The following is a 21,048-nucleotide window of genomic DNA, read 5'->3' as shown; positions in this document are numbered from 1 at the left end:
ATATAATAAAAGGTCATATTAAAAATGAGAATGAAGAGAAAGCTTGTATCTCTTTCAAAGAGAAAGCTGGCATCATTTTTCATTGGTTTAACTCTGGTTTCCCCAGCATCCTTTCAGTGAAAGAACACAAAACAAATGTCCTCAGTATGTGATGTTTCTCTGAATCCACTACTATCCTTACTACTAAACCATTCATATCTTCCTTGGGTACCAATTTCATCATAATGGTCGCATTTTGTGAAGGACTTTGGTGGGGGCTAACAGAAAGAAGAGGGTGATTTTTACCTCAATCTCTATAAAGATTTCTTCAGTGGAGGTAAAAACTCTTTTTATTGCTTACTTTCTCAGAGCTTTTGGGGTTCTGGACATGCAAGGTAAGAGGCATTTTTGCAAAATGACATTGGAGTATCCTGCATTTTTCCAATTATAAACTAGGAGCTGTTCCTTACATTATCTCTGAAATACTTCCCAGGGCCTGTGGTTAGGGGCAGCAGCTGGGTTATTTTATACTGATGGCACAACTATGTCCTACAGAGTAGAAAAGGCTGACCCAGCCAATCGTGTTTAACAGCAGTTTGACCCAGGTAATTGATTTTAAAATGGGAACAGATGAAGGTACATCTTGTAGTCCAGCTGACTACAGAGAAAGTTAAAGGGGCAGTTGCTTCTATTAAGAGGCATGGAGGGGAGATCTGGTCACTCTATAACTACATCCTTTTCGCAATTATCTCAAAGCCCCACCCACAGCTAATTAAAAAAAATGCATTTACTGGGCAATGCCAAAGGTTCCTCTTCTCAAACTCTCTAGCTTGCCTTCTAAGGCCTCATTTATATGATACTTCAAGGTTCAATTGCCTCTTCCACCTCCTAGAAGAACACCACCTCCCCAGACAGAGCCCACAAAAAAGGGCCCTCTTCCTTCAGAAACACGGAAAGTAGACGAGAATTTACACAAAGAAGGGATATATGAGTATAACTCTGTACCTTTTCCAGAGTAAACACCTTAAGCAGTTACTGGAAGGAGGCCATGTGCTTTTCAATAGTCTTATTGTTTTTAAAATCTTATACAGCTGGAATGGATTGGCTAATGCACTGGCTGCAGAAGGGAAAGTCCCTGGACTGTGGAGCTTGGCAAGGAGGGGACAAAAGAAGGGAGTCCTAAATGGCCCTGTTTCATAGCGCTGACAAAAATGTTCCTTCTAAAGAAGTTGATGAAAAACTGGAGGGAGTTTGTGGGACAACAATGAGGGAACTCAGGTAGGCTGTTGGGGACCAAATACCCAGGTAGGGCATGCACATCATCCATAAAAGAGGCCTTCCACCTATCCATCCATTCATCGAGCCAACTGGCAGAACTTGCCAAGGAAGACAAGTTCTGTTTGTTGGCCTACTCTGTCGTGTACATCTTTAAATCTGCTGGGTTTAAGATTTAGTCTTTAAGTCTTTAAGATTTAGCAGATCACCTATCCCAGATATGCTGGTTCAATCACTGAGTCAGCTCTGCCTCCTTAAGCCAGATGAGTCAAACTTTAGCAAAGAATTTTTGTTTCTGATATATGCCTCATGTCCTGGTAGACAAATGACAGAGGGAAGTTCATGAATTCAGGTGTATTTAAGGTCCTGAGTAAGGTAGGATGTACAATGGCCCCCAAAAGATACCGTATCGGATCCTAAAATCTCTGAGTGTTACCTTACATGGCAAAAAAAGAAATTTGGGCATGTTATTAAGTTAAGGGTCTTGAGATGGGGAGATTATCTTGTATCATCCTCGTGGGCACTAAATGTAATCACAAGTGTCCTTTAAAAAGGGAAAAAGAGGGAGATTTGACAGACAGTGGAAGAAGAGGCAATGTGACCACTGGGCAGAAATTGGAGTGCTGCAGCCACCAGGAGCTAGAAGAGGCAGAGTGAATCCTCCCCCTAGCCTGGAGGGAGCTTGGTCCTGCAGACCTTGATTTCTAAGTTTCGCTCTCTAAAATTGTGAGCTAATAAATTTCTGTTGTTTTCAATTACTATTTTGAGATATAAATATATATACATATATATATATATATATACATATATATATATATATATATATATATATTTTTTTACAGCAGCTCATGAAAAAAACACATTGGGCCTACTGAAGGTGGACATCTTCCTAAAAGGCCTAGCAAGTTGCCAAGTCACTCTGAAAAAGAGTAGGCGCAGCTCTGCCTTGAAGGGATGGGCATTCAACAGACATGTGATCAACTAAATCAAAGAAAGACAGAAAGAAAAGTACCAAATAGAATGTCACGTAGAAATGAATTCAGATAACTCTTCTCCTTCTATTCCAAAGCCCCTTTCAAGAGTACAGATATTTCTACAGTGTGCCATTCTCCTGGATTCAGATGTCTTTAATAATTTTGCCCCCTCAGCAATGAATACAAACTTTAAATAAAATTTGTAGCTTCCCCCAAGCCAACTAAGGCATTCTCCACTTTTTGTCTCTTTGTGAAGAAACAAGTTTGTTTGAAAAAGCATTTGCTTCCACATGATAGCATATAACATCCAAATAATAAATTTATAAATCTTCTTAAGTGTAACTTTGATCTTTTACGTCATAAGTTCCATAAGGAATTAATCCCTCCCCTATCCAACCACACAAATCCCATTAAACCAAATAACCCAGAATCTCAGATAACCCATGATGAGAATAACCAAGTTCGTTTTCCAGAATACAGCATTGAGATAAAATTTCCACTGATGAGAAGTCAATTAGTTGACTCTATGAGGCAGATTCAAATGTCTTGCTCTTCAATCTTTAAATAAGATATCCTTACAGTTCTAAAAACAGATGGACAGCTAGGTCAGATCATCCAGAGCTTTTAAATAAATGGCTTTATTTCAAGTAAAAATCTGATCTGACACTGATCTATAGCACTCCATTGATGACAATTTTCCCAATTTGCTAAAAATATCTCCATTTTCATCAAGCCATTAAATAACCTTTTCAAAAAATATATAAAAGGTGTAAGATTAAGAAAATGATAATACAGAATGTTATTGAGGGTTGGGGGTAAGGGCATTCTTCTATAGTTTGGTGGAAAAGAGTTTTGCTATACATTTCTATGGCCTTGAAATGTCCATATTTTTAATCTAGTTATTCTACCAGTAGGATTTATCCTAAGTAAATGCATAGAAAATCTGTGTAGTAGAATAATATACACTGTTGTGCTATTAATGGTAGAAAAATATTGTCCTTGTATGAGCATCACTAAGCAATCGGTTCAATATACTATAGTACTTAAATGTTCTGTGCCCATTAAAAATAATGCTTTCAAGAGTAGTTATTTGCTGAACAATAGCAAATTTAGAAGAGTTTCTAAAAATATTCACAACCCTTGTCAAGCAATTACAAATGCTCTGAACATATTATTAAGCAAGTAAAAAATTGCTTGAAAGTTCCAAATTTTTGTGTAATTTGGAAGGAGAAAGAGATCGAGGGAGACCTGACCAGTGTGGCTTGGTTGGTTGGGTGTCTTTCTGTGGAGCAAAAGGTCACAGGTTTGACTTCCAGTCAGAGCCCATGCCTGGCTGGTGGGTTCAGTCTGGGCCTGGGTGCATGAGACAGGCAACTGATCTATGTTTCCCTCACATCAATGTCTCTTTCCCTCTTTCTCCCTCCTTTTCCCTCCTTCTAAAAATAGGTAAATAAAATATTTTTTTAAAAAGAAAGACATGGAGGGAAACATGTTCAAGAAAATCATCAATCAGTTGCCTCTCGCACACGCCCCAAACAGGGACCTGGCCAGCAACCCAGGCAGGTGCCCTGACAGGAATCACTGGTGACCTTTCGCTTTGCAGAAGAACACTTGACCAACTGAGCCATGCCGGTCAGTGCGCGCACACACACACACACGTTTTTTTAATGGGGAAAATAGACTAGCAAAGTATATACCAAAATCTAAGCAGTAGTTAGTTACATTCCAGTGACAGAATTTTAGGTGATTTTTGTTTTCTTTAATACTTTCTGTATTTTAAAATATTCAGTGATTTTAATCTTTATATTCAAGAAAAACATTCTCTAAAGAGAAGATATTAAAATACTATTTTATTTGTTACATAAATCAATTTTTAAATAATGTGCATGATTTCCACCACAATTCTTGGCAAGAACAAACAGTAGGAAGAGGCTGATATGGCTATAAAATGTTCTCCATTTCTTTTGGAGAACAATGGCAGCCTTCACATACACCAGTTTTGACTAATTCTTAGGAAGGAGTTACTTAGTAATACTGACTAAAACTTTGGTGTGAACTTTGAAACCTCTACTATACTTATGTGTGAGAATAAGACAGATTTTGGTGGTGCTGGGGTCAGCCTTTTATGAGTTCTGAATTACAAAAGGTATAAGGTCTTTTGCCATGAAAAATCTATTAAATTTATCCTGAGTATATAATAAGTATATTTTTATCAATAAAGCACCTTCTGATTTAAAATAATTTCCTGGAATTAAAAAAGGACACAAACTGAATAGGAATAAAATGAAAACCGCAAACACCCGATCCTTATCTCTCTGTCCATCTCAATGGTCATCACAATTAGGTGGCAAATGCAACTTTCTTAAAATCAACACAAATTATGAAATAGATGACTAAAATATTAAAATGGATTAGCTTTATAAATTTATTAGGTGGTACTTACGATCATTGATAGGTTTTATGATACAGAATTTTACAAAACAGGTAAAAGATGCTTGGTTATGTGGGATATTTAGGGTCAGTTTAATTTGACTATAATGAATAACTGTTCACATAGAATTCAGTCCTAATGACCACTTTTCAAAGAAATTAGAATCCAATGAAGTGTATAGTTTCCCAGGAAAATAACTGATTTGTTTCAAAAGATTGTTGGGACATAGGTTGTCTTCAGCATCTGCCTTGGAAATGACACCTATGTTTATATGCCAGCTCTCCAACATTCTCTTGAACATGTTAAATGGCTGAAATTGTATTAAAAATAGTTGTCTATGACTGGGGTTTTCTGACCTGATAAGGCCTAGCTCTTCATGTCTTCCTTGGTTCTTAAGTTGCTCTGAAGGACGCAGGCAGGGGTCTGGGTTTAGGGAGCCACCCTGGGGGACCGAGATAGAGAGCAGCAGGGCCTGTCTCCCTGCATGTGAGGTCTTCTGAGGTGTCTCATTCCTAACTGTTCAGTAAATCCTTGGCTTATTAGTATTTTGATCTTTCATAAATAGAAGACACTTTGCATATTAATGACTTTTAGAGAAGTGAATTAGACATGACTGCTAAAAAGAAATTTTTGTTTGATAGAAAGTAAGATGAGTCAACCTCTGGAATATGAAAATATATATAGTGTGTGGCAGAAACCTGGAGAAAGAAATATATAATTTAATTGGGCTTTTCTCTGACTTCATGAAATAACAAACTTGTTCTAGTAGGACCTTTTTTTACATAATACAAAAATTCTGCAAAATAAAGGCATCTGACGTCTTCTATGCCTCTGAAATAAAGTACTTCTAATTTCACTAAGGGGGCACAGCAAACAGCATAAGATATTTCATTATTACTGAGTATTTTAAGATAAACAGAGTTAACTTCAACAGCCCTGGGAAATACAACACTACTGAGAAATAAGACAATTAGGCAGACCTGGAATACTTATAAACAAAGGAGTGGATTTTTTTCTTTTTGTCAAAAGTAGAATCTGTCCCTGTTTTCAAGACTAGAACTAACAGAGTACTGGGTACTGTGTACAGTTTACCACGCACAGAAACAACTTCTCCCTGAGTAGCAGGAATTAGCGCTACACAGCAATGTTTGGGAGAATTCAATCCTTCTCATTCCCACAGTGAGTTCTGAATTACAAAAGGCCTAAGTAAGGTCTTTTGCCATGAAAAATCTATTAAATTTATCCTGAGTATATAATAAGTATATTTTGATATATGATAAGGTCTAGGGAGTAGAAAACAAAATGGCAATATGACAGATCACATACTGTTTTAGGTGGAGACCACAAATAGATTATACAAAGAACTGTCTCTCTTGGACCTTGTTTCATGGTGTTCTTAATTGTGCAGCTAGATAGAAGCCTGGGGATTTGTCCCTGGAGAGCCTAGGGGTTCCAGGGTGAGGACTATGAGAATGGGGGCTTGGGTTGACCTCAGCCTCACTCCTTATCTGGAATACCCTTTGAGCTACTGATGGTACAATCCAGATCGCCAACATGGGGAATCAAGCCAGGAGCACAGGGGCAAGACCAGAGAAGAATTAGGCCCGATGCCAGACAGCAACATCCTCTGGGAAGCTTAACAGAACTGCACAATCTCAGGCCCCACCCAGACCTTTGAATTGGAAAATCTGGGGTGGAGTCAAAGATCAATGGTGTGTCTAGTTGGCCAGGTGATTCTGAGGTCAGCTAAAGTTTGAAAAAAACTGCCTTGGATTAAGTCTTCATCAAAAGGAAAAAGGCAAAAAAAAAAGGAAGAAGAGGAATTAAAAAGGGCCTTTTGATTCCCTCCTGAGCCTAAGCCAGCTCAGGAGGGAAAGAGGCTTGCTAGGAATTTGGGACTGAACCTCAGGTACGTAATAGACACACCATTTGGAGGTAATGGAAAACTGAGGAAATGGAGATTCTGGGTCCTGGTACTCGCTTTCCAATCCAGACCGAGAGTAGATACAGAGGACCTAAACTAAATGGTTAATTTCCTCAACCATTTCTTTCAAGCCTTATCTTTAAGAGTTAAGTCTGAAGAAACCGGTTAAGGGTTACAGGAGACTTGAAGAAAGCAAACAAAGGGTGACATAACCGAAAACTCAGTCAACACATCTATTTAATTTATAATGTAGACATTGCAGTCACCTAATAAGAAACATTAAGCACTTCCTTCTTTTGAGCCAAAACTTTATGGTCCCTGGTAACTATAAACTATGAATGCTAATATTTTTCCTAAGAACTCAGAAAAGATTGTGTAAATAAAAGTTCAACCAACAAACTTAGTCTTTCAGGAGCCATCATTTATGAAAGAGACAAGAAAGGTCACATTAAAACAGAAGAAACATGCCTTTGGCTACACTGAAAAGCAGCAGCATCTCAAACAATGCTCAAAAACCATCACTTTCATTTACATTCTTCTCTCTGGAATTGTCAGACTTGAATCATTGCCCTAAATAAGATGGAGTATTTTGCATTTTTCTCTTTCCTTCGTATTCCTGAACCTTTCTCTTAAACTTCGTCAGTTCTGGTTTTCCTGTGAGCATCAGCAAGAGGAACTGGGTAGATCCCACTCCTGTATTTCTACTCAAGCATCTGTACTTCCTTGTGTAGAACCTGCTGTGCTACATTGTAAACAGTTGCTTATCTGTATCTTCACTACAGGAGGAACACTGGGAAGCCAACCTTGTTGGTTACCATAGTGTTCACCATACAGTGGGCACCCAGGAAACAATGAATGAATGATACAATGAGTGAATACCTAATTCTGTGGAGGAACTCTCACCCAAAGCCTAAAAACAACGAAGACAGAGGACAATAAACTCTTCTCAAGTGTGGTACCACTTTTTTTGTGTGTACCCGCTCTCCCCTCCAGGAGTTTGAAATGCTGCTGTTCCCAGGCTCTGGTTTCCAACTCATCCTCTGCTGCCCACTGGGGTCAGGCTGGAACCCAGCCTGTAAAACAAGTTTCTACTATTCACTGGGTTCTGAGGCCTTGCGGGGCCCATGAGTAACTTATTGGCTGTATATCCCACCGCCCTCTGCTATGTCCAGCCCTTATTTCAAACCTCTGACCACTGATTCTCCTTCAGATCTGCTCAGATTGGCATCTGGGTCCTGAGGTGGGGTCACACCCTGGACATGTCCGTATGAGGTGTGTGCTTTTCTTATCCATAGCAATGGCCCCTTTAGAGGAGATTCCCTAGGCTGTTCACAAGGTCCTCTTTTCTATGCCCAGTTTTTCATACCTTGCCCTTCCTTTGCCCTTGAACTGGCTCTCCCACAATTATTAGGCAAAATATCACCAACACAAACCATATGTACCAAGAGAGAATGCTATCTTTAGAGGCCCAATTTTACCTTAGTTATCTGAATATTTCAAAGGAAAGATCTTTATTTTAACTTTGTTTGAATAATCCATCTGAACGTTGCCTCGGGCGAGTGTACAGAGTAAGACTGAGGACTGCACGATGTGACTCTACAAAGACAGGGAAATGCTTTGGCCTCGGGGCAGGCACAAACTCCTGGGCTTGAAGAATTCTTCATTTTAAAAACTACTTTCTTATTAAAATAAACATACACAGACAATGGGCTCTTAAATTTAATCGAGATTCCTGATATTTAAACAGTCTCCGAGCAATTTTATAAACAGGTCTTTGCTATTATTATACAGGAGTCACAAGGTGAGGATGAAGTCTAAGCCCATGGACACTGGAACTGAATCCAGAAATGAGACTCCTCTCATGAGAGGAGAAAACGCAGCATTTTTCCTTAGGTTCTGAGCTAAACGGTACCCAGAGTGAACAGCTTTCATAAGTTCATACACACGTGAATACTACATGACTTGAAAATAAGCTGTGGTCAGAGATGTAGCTTAAACAAACTCGAATCTCACACAAATTCAATTACCTCCTCACTTACATGTTCAAAAGGTTTCACCTCTATTCTTCAAAAACTTGAAGGATAAAAATGGAACTAATAAAATAGAGATATTGAGAAAAAATTACATGGAACTTAAGGTTTTAGATGGTTGATTTTATTTTTTCTATTTATGCAAATTATTTTTTGTGTGCTTGTTTTTTAAATTTATTTTTATTAAATTTACTGGGGTTACATTGGTTAATAGAATTGTTAGGCTTCAATTATACAATTCTATAATACATCATCTATATATTGTATTGTGTGTTCATGCAAATTCTTTTAAAAAATCTCCAATTGTTTCTTTTGTTTTGTTTTTGTAATGCAAAAAAATACAATTAGTCTGAAAAGAAAAAGAAGCAAAATCCTTCCCCTCAATTCATTTATAAAAGAATTGCTACCTTGCCAGGTTTTTTGTTTTATTTTTCCAGGTGTGGCATCCTATCATTAACTATTATTTTTAATGAGGCAGAAAAGTTACTGTGTGCACTGGTTTCTGTAAGTGTGAGTGCACATAAAAACTAGGTGTACATATTAGAATATGTGCTGTCTTTGGCTCTGTCGGACAGACCAGCAGGAGACTGAACGTTTCATCTGCTTCCCTGTCATTCTCCTAAGAAATACCAGCACCAACGTTCATACAATTTGAAATACATCTTCTAATGCAACATGAGAAAAGAGAACTAGAATGATCCAAATTTTATGGTTCTATAAGTAATTTGGCCACACCTTAAAAAATGGGTCTGAATTGAATTATATATAACATCTGTTCCACAATTAATATTAAATTAATATGACCTAATCAGCCTACTGGAATGGAAACAGCAGGGCAATAAGAGATGGATGACCTGGATTCCAGCCCCAGCTCTGTCCCAACTACTTGTGTGACCTTCAGGAAGCCCCTTAAGCTCTTGGAGGCTTGGTTTCCTTGTCTGTAAAAGTTGGAGAATGAAACAGTCATTTTTCTAATCCCTTCCTAGCTCCGATCAGTTTGATTAAACATTATTTGGGCTCCAAATAAACATAGATGGTATTTAAAAACCATATATATCCTTCCTGAAATATGTTTTACTTCCTAAAATGAAAGCCACATTCAGATGGCTCCAAGTAAGATTAAAACAATGCAGTACTATTGTGCACTGAAGAGCAAGTGACAGGCTAATGACTCGGTGACATTTCTAGGACAGCTCTTCAGTATCAAAGCAGATTTTCAAGATGCCAAACGCTTGCCCAATTCTGGTAAGGTCGACGACCTTCAAATAATTGTGCCTTTCATACAATGTGTGCTTTTCCTGGGTTATTTTTCAATGTGTTTGCTTCCATTGCTTTTATAGACACTGAAAAACATCCCTCTCTCTAGCAAGGCCCAGAGGCAATGGGAAGGATATCAGGGTCAGGGAAGTCAGATGTGAAGTGATTCCCAAGAGTTCCAGTTGTATTTTATTTTAGCAAATGTCTCTAACTTTTAATTCAAGCCAGATCAACAGGGTGGGAAAAAAGAGAGCAAAACGGAGCTTCTTTAACTAAATTCCCTGCCCCTTTGTTAGTCAAGCCCTTGGTTCCCTCATGTGTTGACACTACTAAGCAGAGTTACTGAAAATTGCTTTGGTCCTCACATCTGCAATCAATTATTTTGTTTCTTAAGGGGTAAAGTTTGACCCATTCTGAAATGCTCAAAATTGCAGGCAAGTTTCAAAGACACCAGAGAGAAGTCAATAGCCTGACCTAGAGACTAGGAGGATGACATTATCATTAGGTGAGAGAAGCTGGACTTCCTGCGGTAATGAAAAATCAAAGTGGTTCCTGCTACCACTCACCAATAAATGCAGATGTTGGGGGCTATTTACTGTTGACCTGCCAAACTTCCCACAGCTCTCACAACAGAAGAAAGCACTCAACATTGATGCAATGGATTGGATTTGACCAAGTATTTTCACATACGCTCTTTAAGTTAGAAATCATACCCCAGCTGCGAAATGTGAAAAGCAGACTCTCCCAAATTATGGTAGAATTAGAACTTAAACAAAAGGTCTGACCTTGGTTCTCACCATGAAAGTTCCTTAAGTTCAGTTAAACACTTTGAAGATAGGTCCCTAGCCAAGATGAGGGCAAGTCATCTTTTCCTGGGACTGTATTTAAGTTGCTTTACTAAGAGGTAATTAAACCAAAGCTAAGGACTGCTTCCATAAAGGAGATGCCTGCATTACTATCACTATCAATTTCCTACTCTTTTTTTTTAAGATTTTATTTATTTTTAGAGAGAGGAAGGGTGGGGGAAAGAGAGAGAGAGAAACATCAACGTGTGGTTGCCTCTCACATGGACCCCACTGGCCTGCAACCCAGGCAATATGACCTGGCTGGGAATCGAACCTGTGATTCTTTGGTTCACAGCCCGCACTCAATCCACTGAGCTACGCCAGCCAGGGCTTCAATTTCCTACTCTTAACTCACCTAAGGACAGAGATCCTTGTTACCTCAGCTTCAAAATTGGGAAATAGTTTATATTATCCAAAAGAAAAATGAATTCAAGGTTTATTTATAGTTTTAATGCTATTGTAAAAAAATTCAGGTTAAAAAGATCACTGTGTCTTTAATTCTTAGCTTTTTTTAAAAAAAGTATTTTAAATGTCATAGAGGAAACTTAATTTTATCAAAACATTGGGATGTAGCCACTTGGTCCATGGCATTAGTTGGCCTTCTGTGGTGTTTTGGAATATCTGTGGTGGATGTTTCAGCAAAATTAATGTGGCTGTCTCTATGGAATTCTGAAGAAATTATAAGTGTGTGTAAGCTATTATATATGTTTTTATTTTTATTCTGCCCTAATTGAAACCAACCTTCAAAGTAAAATGGGGGAAAAATAGGATTCAATTATGGTCATTACATGAATGATAAGTTAAACTGGTTTTGTGAACAAAACATCTCATGAAGTTTTAAAAATAGAACAGCTTATAATTAAAATACATTTTGGCCCCTGTCCCATGCCCTCCCATGACCAATTTCCTTCAAATAATAAAAACAAGTCTAGTTCAACATCACCACTTCCTAACTATTGACTCACTGTAAATGTCTCAAAATATGGAATCTTCCTCAAATGTTCTGTCTAAAATGAATTTTTGAGTAGCTGTAGTTTTTGGTCTTCAAACTCAATGTCCTTTTATTTCTGATCATTTTGAACCTCTCTGGAATTTAACTCCTACACTCCATTGATCCGCTTTCCATCTGTGTCTGTTTCCCCCCCTTTTCCCCCCATCCTTTTTGTTTCCGGTAGTCTTCCTAGTGTGGCGATCCTGTGGGATCACCATTCTTCTCTCCTTGCCAGAACTCCACTCCTCACCTCCACCACTACCCCTTCTAGCACCTCAGATATCCAAATACGTCCTGAGCTGACCTCACTGAAACAAAATGACTGCATGGAAGAATGGGTCAAATTATCAAGATTCACATAAAAGTAATCAATGCAAAGATCTTCATATAGGTTTAAAAGCCACAACAACATACTACAGGACAAAAAAACAACAACCTGGTTTTTTTATACTAAAAACATCCAAATTTCTGGTGAACTCAAACCATAATGAGCTAATGGTGAAGAGGTAGCTGTTTAAACCTTAACCAACTTAACGAACTCAACAACCTAGTGCAGTCTTGGGTAGAATATCTATCAAGGGATTTCACCATCTCAGCAAACTAGTTTAGATCCCATCATTGCTTTAGAATATCTGACACCTCTTGACACAATTTTAAGAAGCATATTTACAAAACAGAAAGGTAGTAAAGGAAGTAAAAGCATTTAGGCAATAGTTGATAAAAAGAAGTTCCCAGGGATTTCAGAGTTAATCTGAGTTCTTCCTGTAACTGGGTGGGAACAGACACAAGAACTGGTGATCCAGGCAGAGTTCACAACCCTATTGGTGGAGCTGACTCAATCACATCCTTAAACTGCCTGTCCAGCAGCCATCCCCTCCCCCTTCTCACTCAGGGCACATATTGAAAATCACAGAAAAGAAGAAGCAATAAGGACATTCTGTGTTCATTCAGAGCAAAAACTATGTAAAGAAGGATTAGTAGTCTTGGGGGTCATAGCTTTTAAATTGACACCAGGAAAACAATAACTTATTTTGCAATGAAAATTGTAATTTTTAAATTTCAGAGAAGATGCTTCCAGTCGTTTAAGAATTTTAGATGTTCCTCTGTTCTTAGAGTTATACAGGAACCGTTGCACTGGGGGGATATGGTATGTTAAATGCTCCCCTAATGTCTTTTCAGAAAGTAAAGCTGGGTTAGTCCACCCCCAGGGAGGACCTAACAGCCTCTTTCCAAATTCTTCTGACCCAAAGAAGTCTAAACAGCCTCTCAACTTCAAGTGTGCAGGGACATGCATTTTGATTTTTATTCTACATATGACTATTGATTAAAATTCAAGTGGTAAACTGTTAGATGCAGCGTGATTGATTGCTTGGGAAATGCCTACTTGATTTTGCATTGGCAAAGAGTCTTGGAGCTAATAAAAAGCATAACTATCTACTCCTTAAACAGACTTCATCTTGTCTTTGATCTGTGTACTCGAAAGAGACAAGCCATCAAGGAGACCAGAAAAAGTAGTTTAGAAAATAATGATTCACTCTGAAGCACACTTAAGACTTTTTTCTACCCTAAACTGAAACCAGTGGAAAATATTATGAAGTTAAAGCTATGGACTTCAGAGTTTGGTCATTTTTGGTTATCTATACTCGTCTTTGGGAAACAAAGAATTTCAATTTCAGGATACCAACCAACATTTTGAGAAGCTGTCATTTGTTTGCCAAGCATTCATCACTTTAATTTTATAAACTGGATATGGTATCATTGCTCAACACCTGTCATATACCATTGTACACTGCTTTGCTGCTCAACAGCTGCTGTGTGCCACCCACAAATAGTATTTTTAAGGTTATATACTTGAAACTTATGGGTGAAATTTTCTATCTTAACTTCTTTTAACAGCATGGAGATTATTAGAATTGTCAAGATAACAGACACTTCAGCGGTCAAATGACGCTGTGCAAAAGCAAAACATGCCTTTGAAAATTCTGTGCTTGTTCTTGAGTTTACGTTATGGAAATTACTGTTGCTTGGCTTAAGAAAAACACCAGAGATCTGAAGAAATGAGAGACAAGATAAAACTATGAAATGCAGATAAATCACCCATTCTCTCGTTCAGGAGAGTTCCCATCACTTCTGCAGCTTATATCACAAAGTAATTTTATTAAGGTTTTATGGAAAGGTCACCATTGCATTTCTGTAATATTAAAATCTATCTTAGCATACGGAAATCCCGCACAAGCCTGAAATATTAGTTCAAGACTAAGTTTATTAAGGTTTTGGCAAGACTCAATATTAACTTTCTTCAAACATTACAACCGTTTTCAAATCAGATAAGCAGTGGAATATAAAACTATGGCTCATAAAAATACAATCAGGAAAATGGAATCACTGCATATTAGTTCTTAGAGAGTAACTTTAAATGTACTTTAAAATTGTGAGGCTGCTTATCAAAATGGTTCATCCTGTTGGCACTTCCATGTCACAAAGGAATCAGGCAGAAACATGGTTAAGGTCGGTGTGGCATCCATGGAAGTAAATGGATATTTTTAAGACAAATTCAAGTGCCAATAATAACTTTAGTTAAATTTACAATCCCTTCTGTCTCCTAATCCCTTCCTCTATGCGTTGAGTGGTGATTAAACAGACAAATGCATGGTGTGTCTGTGCCCGAGACTGCTGCAGTGGCTATCGTCGGTGTTCTAACTCACATATTCTAGGAAAGGTGTAAAGTTTATCTGATGAGATCAGGAGCAGAAAACTGTTATTTGGCAATGTGTGACATGACTACCATGGGTTTAAAAAACACCCATTGACAACAAACATATGCTGGAAAATAATGATGCTTCCTGGTAAGTGGAAAGCACTATCTGAAGTTTATAGAGCACCTGCAATCTAATCCCATCAGACCTCCACAGAGTCATTCTTTGACTCCTAGACCAGAGCCCTGGCAGGGAGTGAAGACGTGGCTTGGCCCACAGCCCAGTGTCCAGGAAGATGCCATGGAAACATTCCTAGTGCTGTGACCACACAGATCCCAGGAGACGGAAAGTCTATACCCACATGCTGCTGGTTTGTGAAAATTCCCTCGTACTGGACCGCAGGCCCTCTTTCCCTTTCTCAGTTCTCTGCAGATCTTAATAATTGATTAGGATTCTCTCTACATGATTTTATGACTCTTGATCACCTCCTTGGCATGGCCTTAAAAACTTTAACTCCCACTGAATTTCATGGTTGTGTTTTAACCTAGGTCAAGGTGTGAAACTCATTTTCACCAGGGGCCACATGAGCCTCAAGGTTACCTTCAAAGAGCTGAATGTAATTTGAGGACTGTATAAATGTAACTACTTCTTAACTGTTAAGCAAGAGCTCAGAGCTGCCACTGGGTAGACACAAGGTGCCAGGTCAGATAAAACAAGGTGGAGGTCCGAATTCAGCCCTCAGGCTTTGTATTTGCCACCTGCAACCTAGGTGTAGTACCTCAAGATACATTTTGAGTTATCTGCAAAGTAGTATATTACTTTCCAAAGCTTAAATGACTGGTTGCAGAACTGGCAGTTCCCCTGGGCCTCATGGAATAAAATGCTGGTTCACAACTATTTTTAGGTAATGAACACACAGGCTGTAGGCCTCAAAAATGGATGCTAAGGATGCAAACCAGAAGCCAAGGAGTTTTCCCTAACTGCTGCCTCCCAAACTTAAACCAGTCTCTTCCACCATAGCCATAACAACCTCCTCACATGCTCAACAAGGACTCACTTCTTTAGTAAAACTTTACAAAGTGTGAAGGTATATAGGTGGGACACACCCCAAATGTGTTACAGTTTTAACCTGATAGGCACAACTGGAGGCATCTACATCACCAAAACATATAGTAAATAGGGAAAAAAAACACCAAACACTAAACTTGAGTCAAATTTCAAACATCTATCAATACACGTATTTATCTACACAGGATATCTCATGATTATAGAAGAAACATAGACACAGTCTTGTGGACAAAAGTACACTCAGAGTGGGAAGGATTAACTTCAAGACCTGTTTCAACCCATTACTATAAAACCAGAGAAACTCACAAATTATATTTCTAGGAGTTTCCCCATCCAACAAGAGACATGCCTATAATCTATGTGAAGGAGACTCTCAAGGTCAAAGAGATAGCAAGCTCTTGGAATGCAGCAGCTCCCTACACATTTAAGGAGTTGTTCTATTTCACAGCAGATAGACACTGATGGTATTAGCAGCTGCAGAGTGTTCTAACCTTGTCTAACCTCTAGATGTCCTATGAATTCTAAACTAGGAGGACTACATTATGCAAGAGAGGGCAAGGAGCAGGCTTTATTTACTGAGGGCCACGGCAAGTAAAAATGGTAATTCAATTTTCCCTTTGACTGAACAATGCACGTAATAGCCCAATATTAGTCACTCAAAACCAGCAACTCAGCTTTAACCAAATTATCTTGGAAGTAAATGAACATGCTCATACAAAGGCTGGTTTGGCTTCCTGCAGAGGACTTTTGAGCTGGGCCTTAAAGGATAAGGATTCCTATTAAGTGACATGGGTAAAGGGGATCCCAGGATTAGGAAATGTGACATGTAATGTCATGAGTGGCTGGAAGTTTGTATGTGATCAGCAGGCAGCAAAGTCACCACTTTACTTCAGAACATGTAAACTACTTCATACAATCCCCCCTCCTCCCTCATATCTCTACCTGTTACATTAGAAGACCAGCCTCCTATCACTGAAAGGCTGAAGATGGATATTCATGGTGTCTTTGAATAACATTAACTCTCAAAGGCCCAAATGGGTTTTCTTAAAAAGTGTGTACATGAGCTATAACTCTGTTATTTGAGACAAACACAACAGCTAATGCATGGGAGGCTTTACTTTTTACCCTCCTTTGTGTCCATCCGTTGCCAGGTCCATATGACTAGTTCTGGCCAGTGAGCTGTGACTAAAAAGGAGATGGGACCCTTCTGGGCTAAAACATATGCTGCTCCTTCTCCAGGATCCTCAGACCATTTGCAAAAAATGGCCACAAAGCTTGCCCTCCCTGTACCATGTCCCTTTGCAATGTGACCCTTCAGCTTCTCCATTGAGATGGAGAGACTATTTCTCCACATGGCCCTTGGATCTGGGTTTGGGCATGTGACATGCTTTGATGCCAACCAGATGCAGAAAAAGTACTTGAACACTGGGACTTTCTGTCTTTGTTTCTCTTTGGAACCGGGAGGTCACCATGTTAAAAAGGCCTCAGCCTTTGGAAGATGCCTTTGGAAAAGCTTGCGGGAAGAAGACAGGCCACATGGAGAGAAGCTTCCAATCCTGGCCAAGGTCCCACATACATGAGTAAGGCCATCCTAGATCATCGAGTCCCCACCAAGCCAGGCTAGGAAAGCTACCCAACCAGCACACAGAATTCTAAGAAATAACCCGTAATGTTTTTAGGGATTGCTTGTTACACAGCAAAAACTAATTGGTATACCTACTAAAGTAAGGATGAATGGGATGAGAGTTTTCTATATGGCTCTGGTGAGTGTGTGGGTATTCTGATTAGGTTAAGCAAATGATGCTATTAAAGAGGATTAAGGAAATCCAGGAAAGAGTAAAGGGAATCCAGAAAATTAAAAATAATAAGGGAGCAATTAGAAACTAGCAAAGCAGCCCTGGCTGACGTGGTTCAGTGGAATGAGTGCTGGCCTGCAAACCAAAAAATTGCTGGTTCAATTCCCAGTCAGGGCACATGTCTGGGTTTCAGGTCAGGTCCCCAGTGGGGGAAGTGTGAGAGGCAACCACACACTGATGTTTCTCTCCTTCTCTTTCTCCCTATCTTCGATTCTCTCAAAAAAATAAATAAATAATATCTTTTTAAAAAGAAATAAAAAATTAATACCCCCACCAAAAAAAAAACAAAACAGAAAAATCTAGCAAAGCAATCCACAGTGTGAGTATGGGAGTACAATAAAACTTAAGTCAGCTCCCTGTGACTATTTAAAGCGAGGTCTTAAAACTGTTACATCACTTTTCTAGATGATGCTAATTATAAACACAAACTTTTAAATTTTATTGTGAGCAACTTGACACAGAAAGGTTTGTTTCTTACTGGTCTTTGAATTTCCCCACCTACTTCTCCAAACTCTGTGCCTAGCAGAAATGAGTGTTTTAAGAGGTAATTAGGGAAACTCGGATGAATAACAGGATGAGGACAGAAATGACTTGATGATTATGCCATGTGGTAACAAATTTGTGTGTCTACACTTTATTCCATATCCTCTTTGAGGTCAGGCTTTGCTTTCTTCCAAATTGTTATTTATGTCTCCTATCCTGTTCTGAGGAATAAGTGAGGCAAAGATTATATGATAAATAAGAATCATAAAGGGTGTCTGGATTTTATAACAGCATTTTATAACAGGACCATACATTAGTCATTTTCTACAATGTTTCCTCACCTCTAATCTGTATCAGTACTCTGGGTCATAGGTGCTCTTATTGTTTCTGTTTTGCAGATAAAAAAATGAAGGCTTTGAGCAATTAAATCATTTGCTCAGAGTCACAATGCTGTTCAACGATGGAGCCAACATATAATTGAAGATAGCCCCATCTCAGAGTTAGTCCATTTAACTTGTAAGAAATCGTGCTTTTTTCTTAAGAAAATTAACAGAATGGTGCTTTTAAAAAGTGAAATTCCTAGGAAAGTTGACTCATGATTTAATATGAGAAATTAATTCTAAAGAAACTTTCAAAATGGCATCTGTTAAGCAAAAGTAGTATGCTCCTCCCCCCTCCACAGAGCAGACGTCTCTGCCCTGAGCTAACAGTCTTTTTCCTGTCTCCCTCCTTTGCTGAACCATCACACAAGGTGGCTCCCAGGTGTTGTGACTATGAACCTATGAACACACGTTCAGTATATGGAACTGCATATCTGATATGCTGCTGTCTGCTGGGATTTAATAGCTGAATTTACTGCAGCTTGCTCGGTGAGGACCTATGTCTCCCTCCAATTCAAATTTCCTTTTAGAGTGAAATTTCACTCAAGAAAGATGGGGCCAAAGATAGGAAGAGCCAATGAAGAACGGGCTGGGCTCACAATACACAAGAAATAAGTCACAAACATGAGTATTTGGTAACACTAAAAGTCAAGCAAGGCAAGTATAACTTCCCTTGTTATTTTTCTTTTGAAGGAGAATACTTTTCTGGTTGCTAACTCCAACTGACAGGATATGAGAAGAAAGCTGCTGAAATTAGGATAAATGCCCACCTGCTTGCCCTTCCCACATTCCCACCTGTTCCATGTTTCAGGTCGAAGATGGGGCAGACATACTTGCCCTTTGATAGGTCTTCCTGCCTCCTCTTCCCAGCCTGGAAATCCCGTGTGAACAGCTAAGGTTTTGCTCCTTCAATAACAACCAAAACTGCGCTGGGAAAGGGGAGGAGTAGCCAAATGGTTTTGAGCCTGAAATTCAACGAATCTCCCCAAGGGGGGGCCAGAGGGTCCGTAGCACACTCAGCTCGAACTTCTCAAGGGACAAGACCTAAACAGCTAATTAATCTTTACCCCAGAAACTCCACAGCCCCTTCTAGTCACAGGGTTGATTTCTGTCTATGTGAGTCTCTTGGTTCCTTCTGGCTCCTAGCAACCAAACAGGTAAGTCCCCTTCTCAGCTTATTGTGAGTGTCTTGGCTCCAGCATCTACCACATACAAAAGAGGTTTGCTGGCCAGCAGCCAGCCTGTTTGTGTTGGAAAACATGGAACAGCCTACACCCCAACAGCAGGGTGGGGTAAAGTCAACTGTGACAATGCCACCTGATGGAACAGTGCAAGGCCATTAAATGTGATGGCTTCCTAGAGTTTTTCATAACATGGGCAAATGCTGGCATAATTATTTTAAATGAAAATGTAGAATGTAATACATGACTTCAACTATTCAAAAAGATGCCCAGAAACAAAGGCAGGAAAATGTCTTTAATCAAAGACATTTTGATTGTCTATTAAAAGTGTCTAATAATCAAATGTTAGCCAGTGATTTCATTCAGGTGAAGGCTTCCTACTGAGATTTTTTCTTTTTATAATTTTACGTAGTTTCTAAATTTTCAAATAATCATTTCTTACTTGGATTTTAAAAATACTCCAATCTTTGTAAGAATCAAAACAACAAGGAGCTCCTAGGAAATTGCTTATTAAATCACTCATGGATGCTTCTGAAGTCTCTTTCATACTTCAAAGTTCCGCTGAATTCCTTGTTAGTCAGTCTTCCCTGTATTTTCTTCACCCTTCTGCCTAGAATGAGCCCTCTGCCCCACCTATTTCCCCATCTTACAATCCCATCTATACTTTGCAGTCTGGCTCAGGTGTCATTTTCCCTTTGAAGTTTTCTCTAACTCCGTCTTCCCTGGACTCCCACAGCACTTCGAACGTACCTCTGCAAGGCACTGACCCTTTCCATCTAGCACTGTAACTACTGCAAGCTCGCGTCCAATACGGACAGAAACATTAGATGCACGGGAATCTGAATTCATCTTTGTATGTCCTGCACAATACCTTACACAAAGAAAGCATTCAATAAATACCTACAGATAAAGAAATAATGATGAAATATACAAGTAAAGGAATAAATTGGTGAGTTATTTAATTTTAGATTTATTTTGTAATCTGTCCTTAGAGATTTTACCATTATCTAGCCAAATGTGACATCCCATATTTGGGTGCCACAGTTTCATAAGTTACCAGCCATCTGGCTTACTTAAGGCTGTCAAGCATACATCATATCCTTGTTACTTATGCAACCATCAAGAATGAAAATACAACAAAATTTTATTAAAGTACTAGATGGGGAACTCCATGAAGGCAGGGCATGAGAATCTTTCTCATTTTTGTGTCCTCTGAAGACATAAATTCTTGATACATGTTTATTAAACAATACAGAAATGAATGAGGCACTGCATGGGTGAGATGACCCTTTGCAACCACATGTCAGTTATCATTAGAAACACACAGCCATTACTACATTAGAGGACACTGGAACCCAGCTCTCACATCTGCTAGTCATAAGATCCTCTACAGCTTTCTCAAGGTGTTTGCTGGAGACAATGATATCTACCTGGTGGGTCCTTGTTAGGGTGACATTAGATAAGCACAGGCAGATGGCTGAGCACAGTGCCCAGTAATGAGTAAAGCATGTCATCAAAGGCAGCTATAATTGTTATGAGAGAGCCTGTTGGAATAATCATGGATGAATTAGCAAGCAAACATCTTTGCTTCAAACTTTCCTAAAATGCAATCTTGGAACTTTATAAACAAACATATTTTCTGTATTACTCTTAAGTTAAACTACTTGAAAACTTAGAA

The 21,048-nt window shown here is 38.9% G+C and overlaps 1 protein-coding gene across 9 annotated transcripts in view; it reads right to left on the bottom strand.

Annotated features, from left to right (window-relative positions):
- Window positions 1–21,048, bottom strand: part of PLCB4 (phospholipase C beta 4) — a 395,438-nt gene that overhangs the window by 169,704 nt on the left and 204,686 nt on the right. For 2 of the 9 annotated variants that reach the window (XM_045833062.1, XM_045833070.1), the window contains exon 1: window positions 18,985–19,004. The exons of the other annotated variants lie outside the window; for them this stretch is intronic. In XM_045833062.1, coding sequence (XP_045689018.1) covers window positions 18,985–18,993 — 9 coding nt within the window. In that variant the 5' untranslated portion in view covers window positions 18,994–19,004. Of the gene's footprint in view, window positions 1–18,984; window positions 19,005–21,048 lie in introns of those variants that run through there. 9 annotated transcript variants of the gene reach the window in all.

This window comes from Phyllostomus hastatus, unplaced genomic scaffold (genome assembly GCF_019186645.2).
Source record: "Phyllostomus hastatus isolate PE091 unplaced genomic scaffold, TTU_PhHast_1.1 phas_contig_17, whole genome shotgun sequence".
In the NCBI taxonomy this organism is placed as follows: domain Eukaryota; kingdom Metazoa; phylum Chordata; class Mammalia; order Chiroptera; family Phyllostomidae; genus Phyllostomus; species Phyllostomus hastatus.
This window is presented reverse-complemented; position numbering and strand designations above follow the sequence as displayed.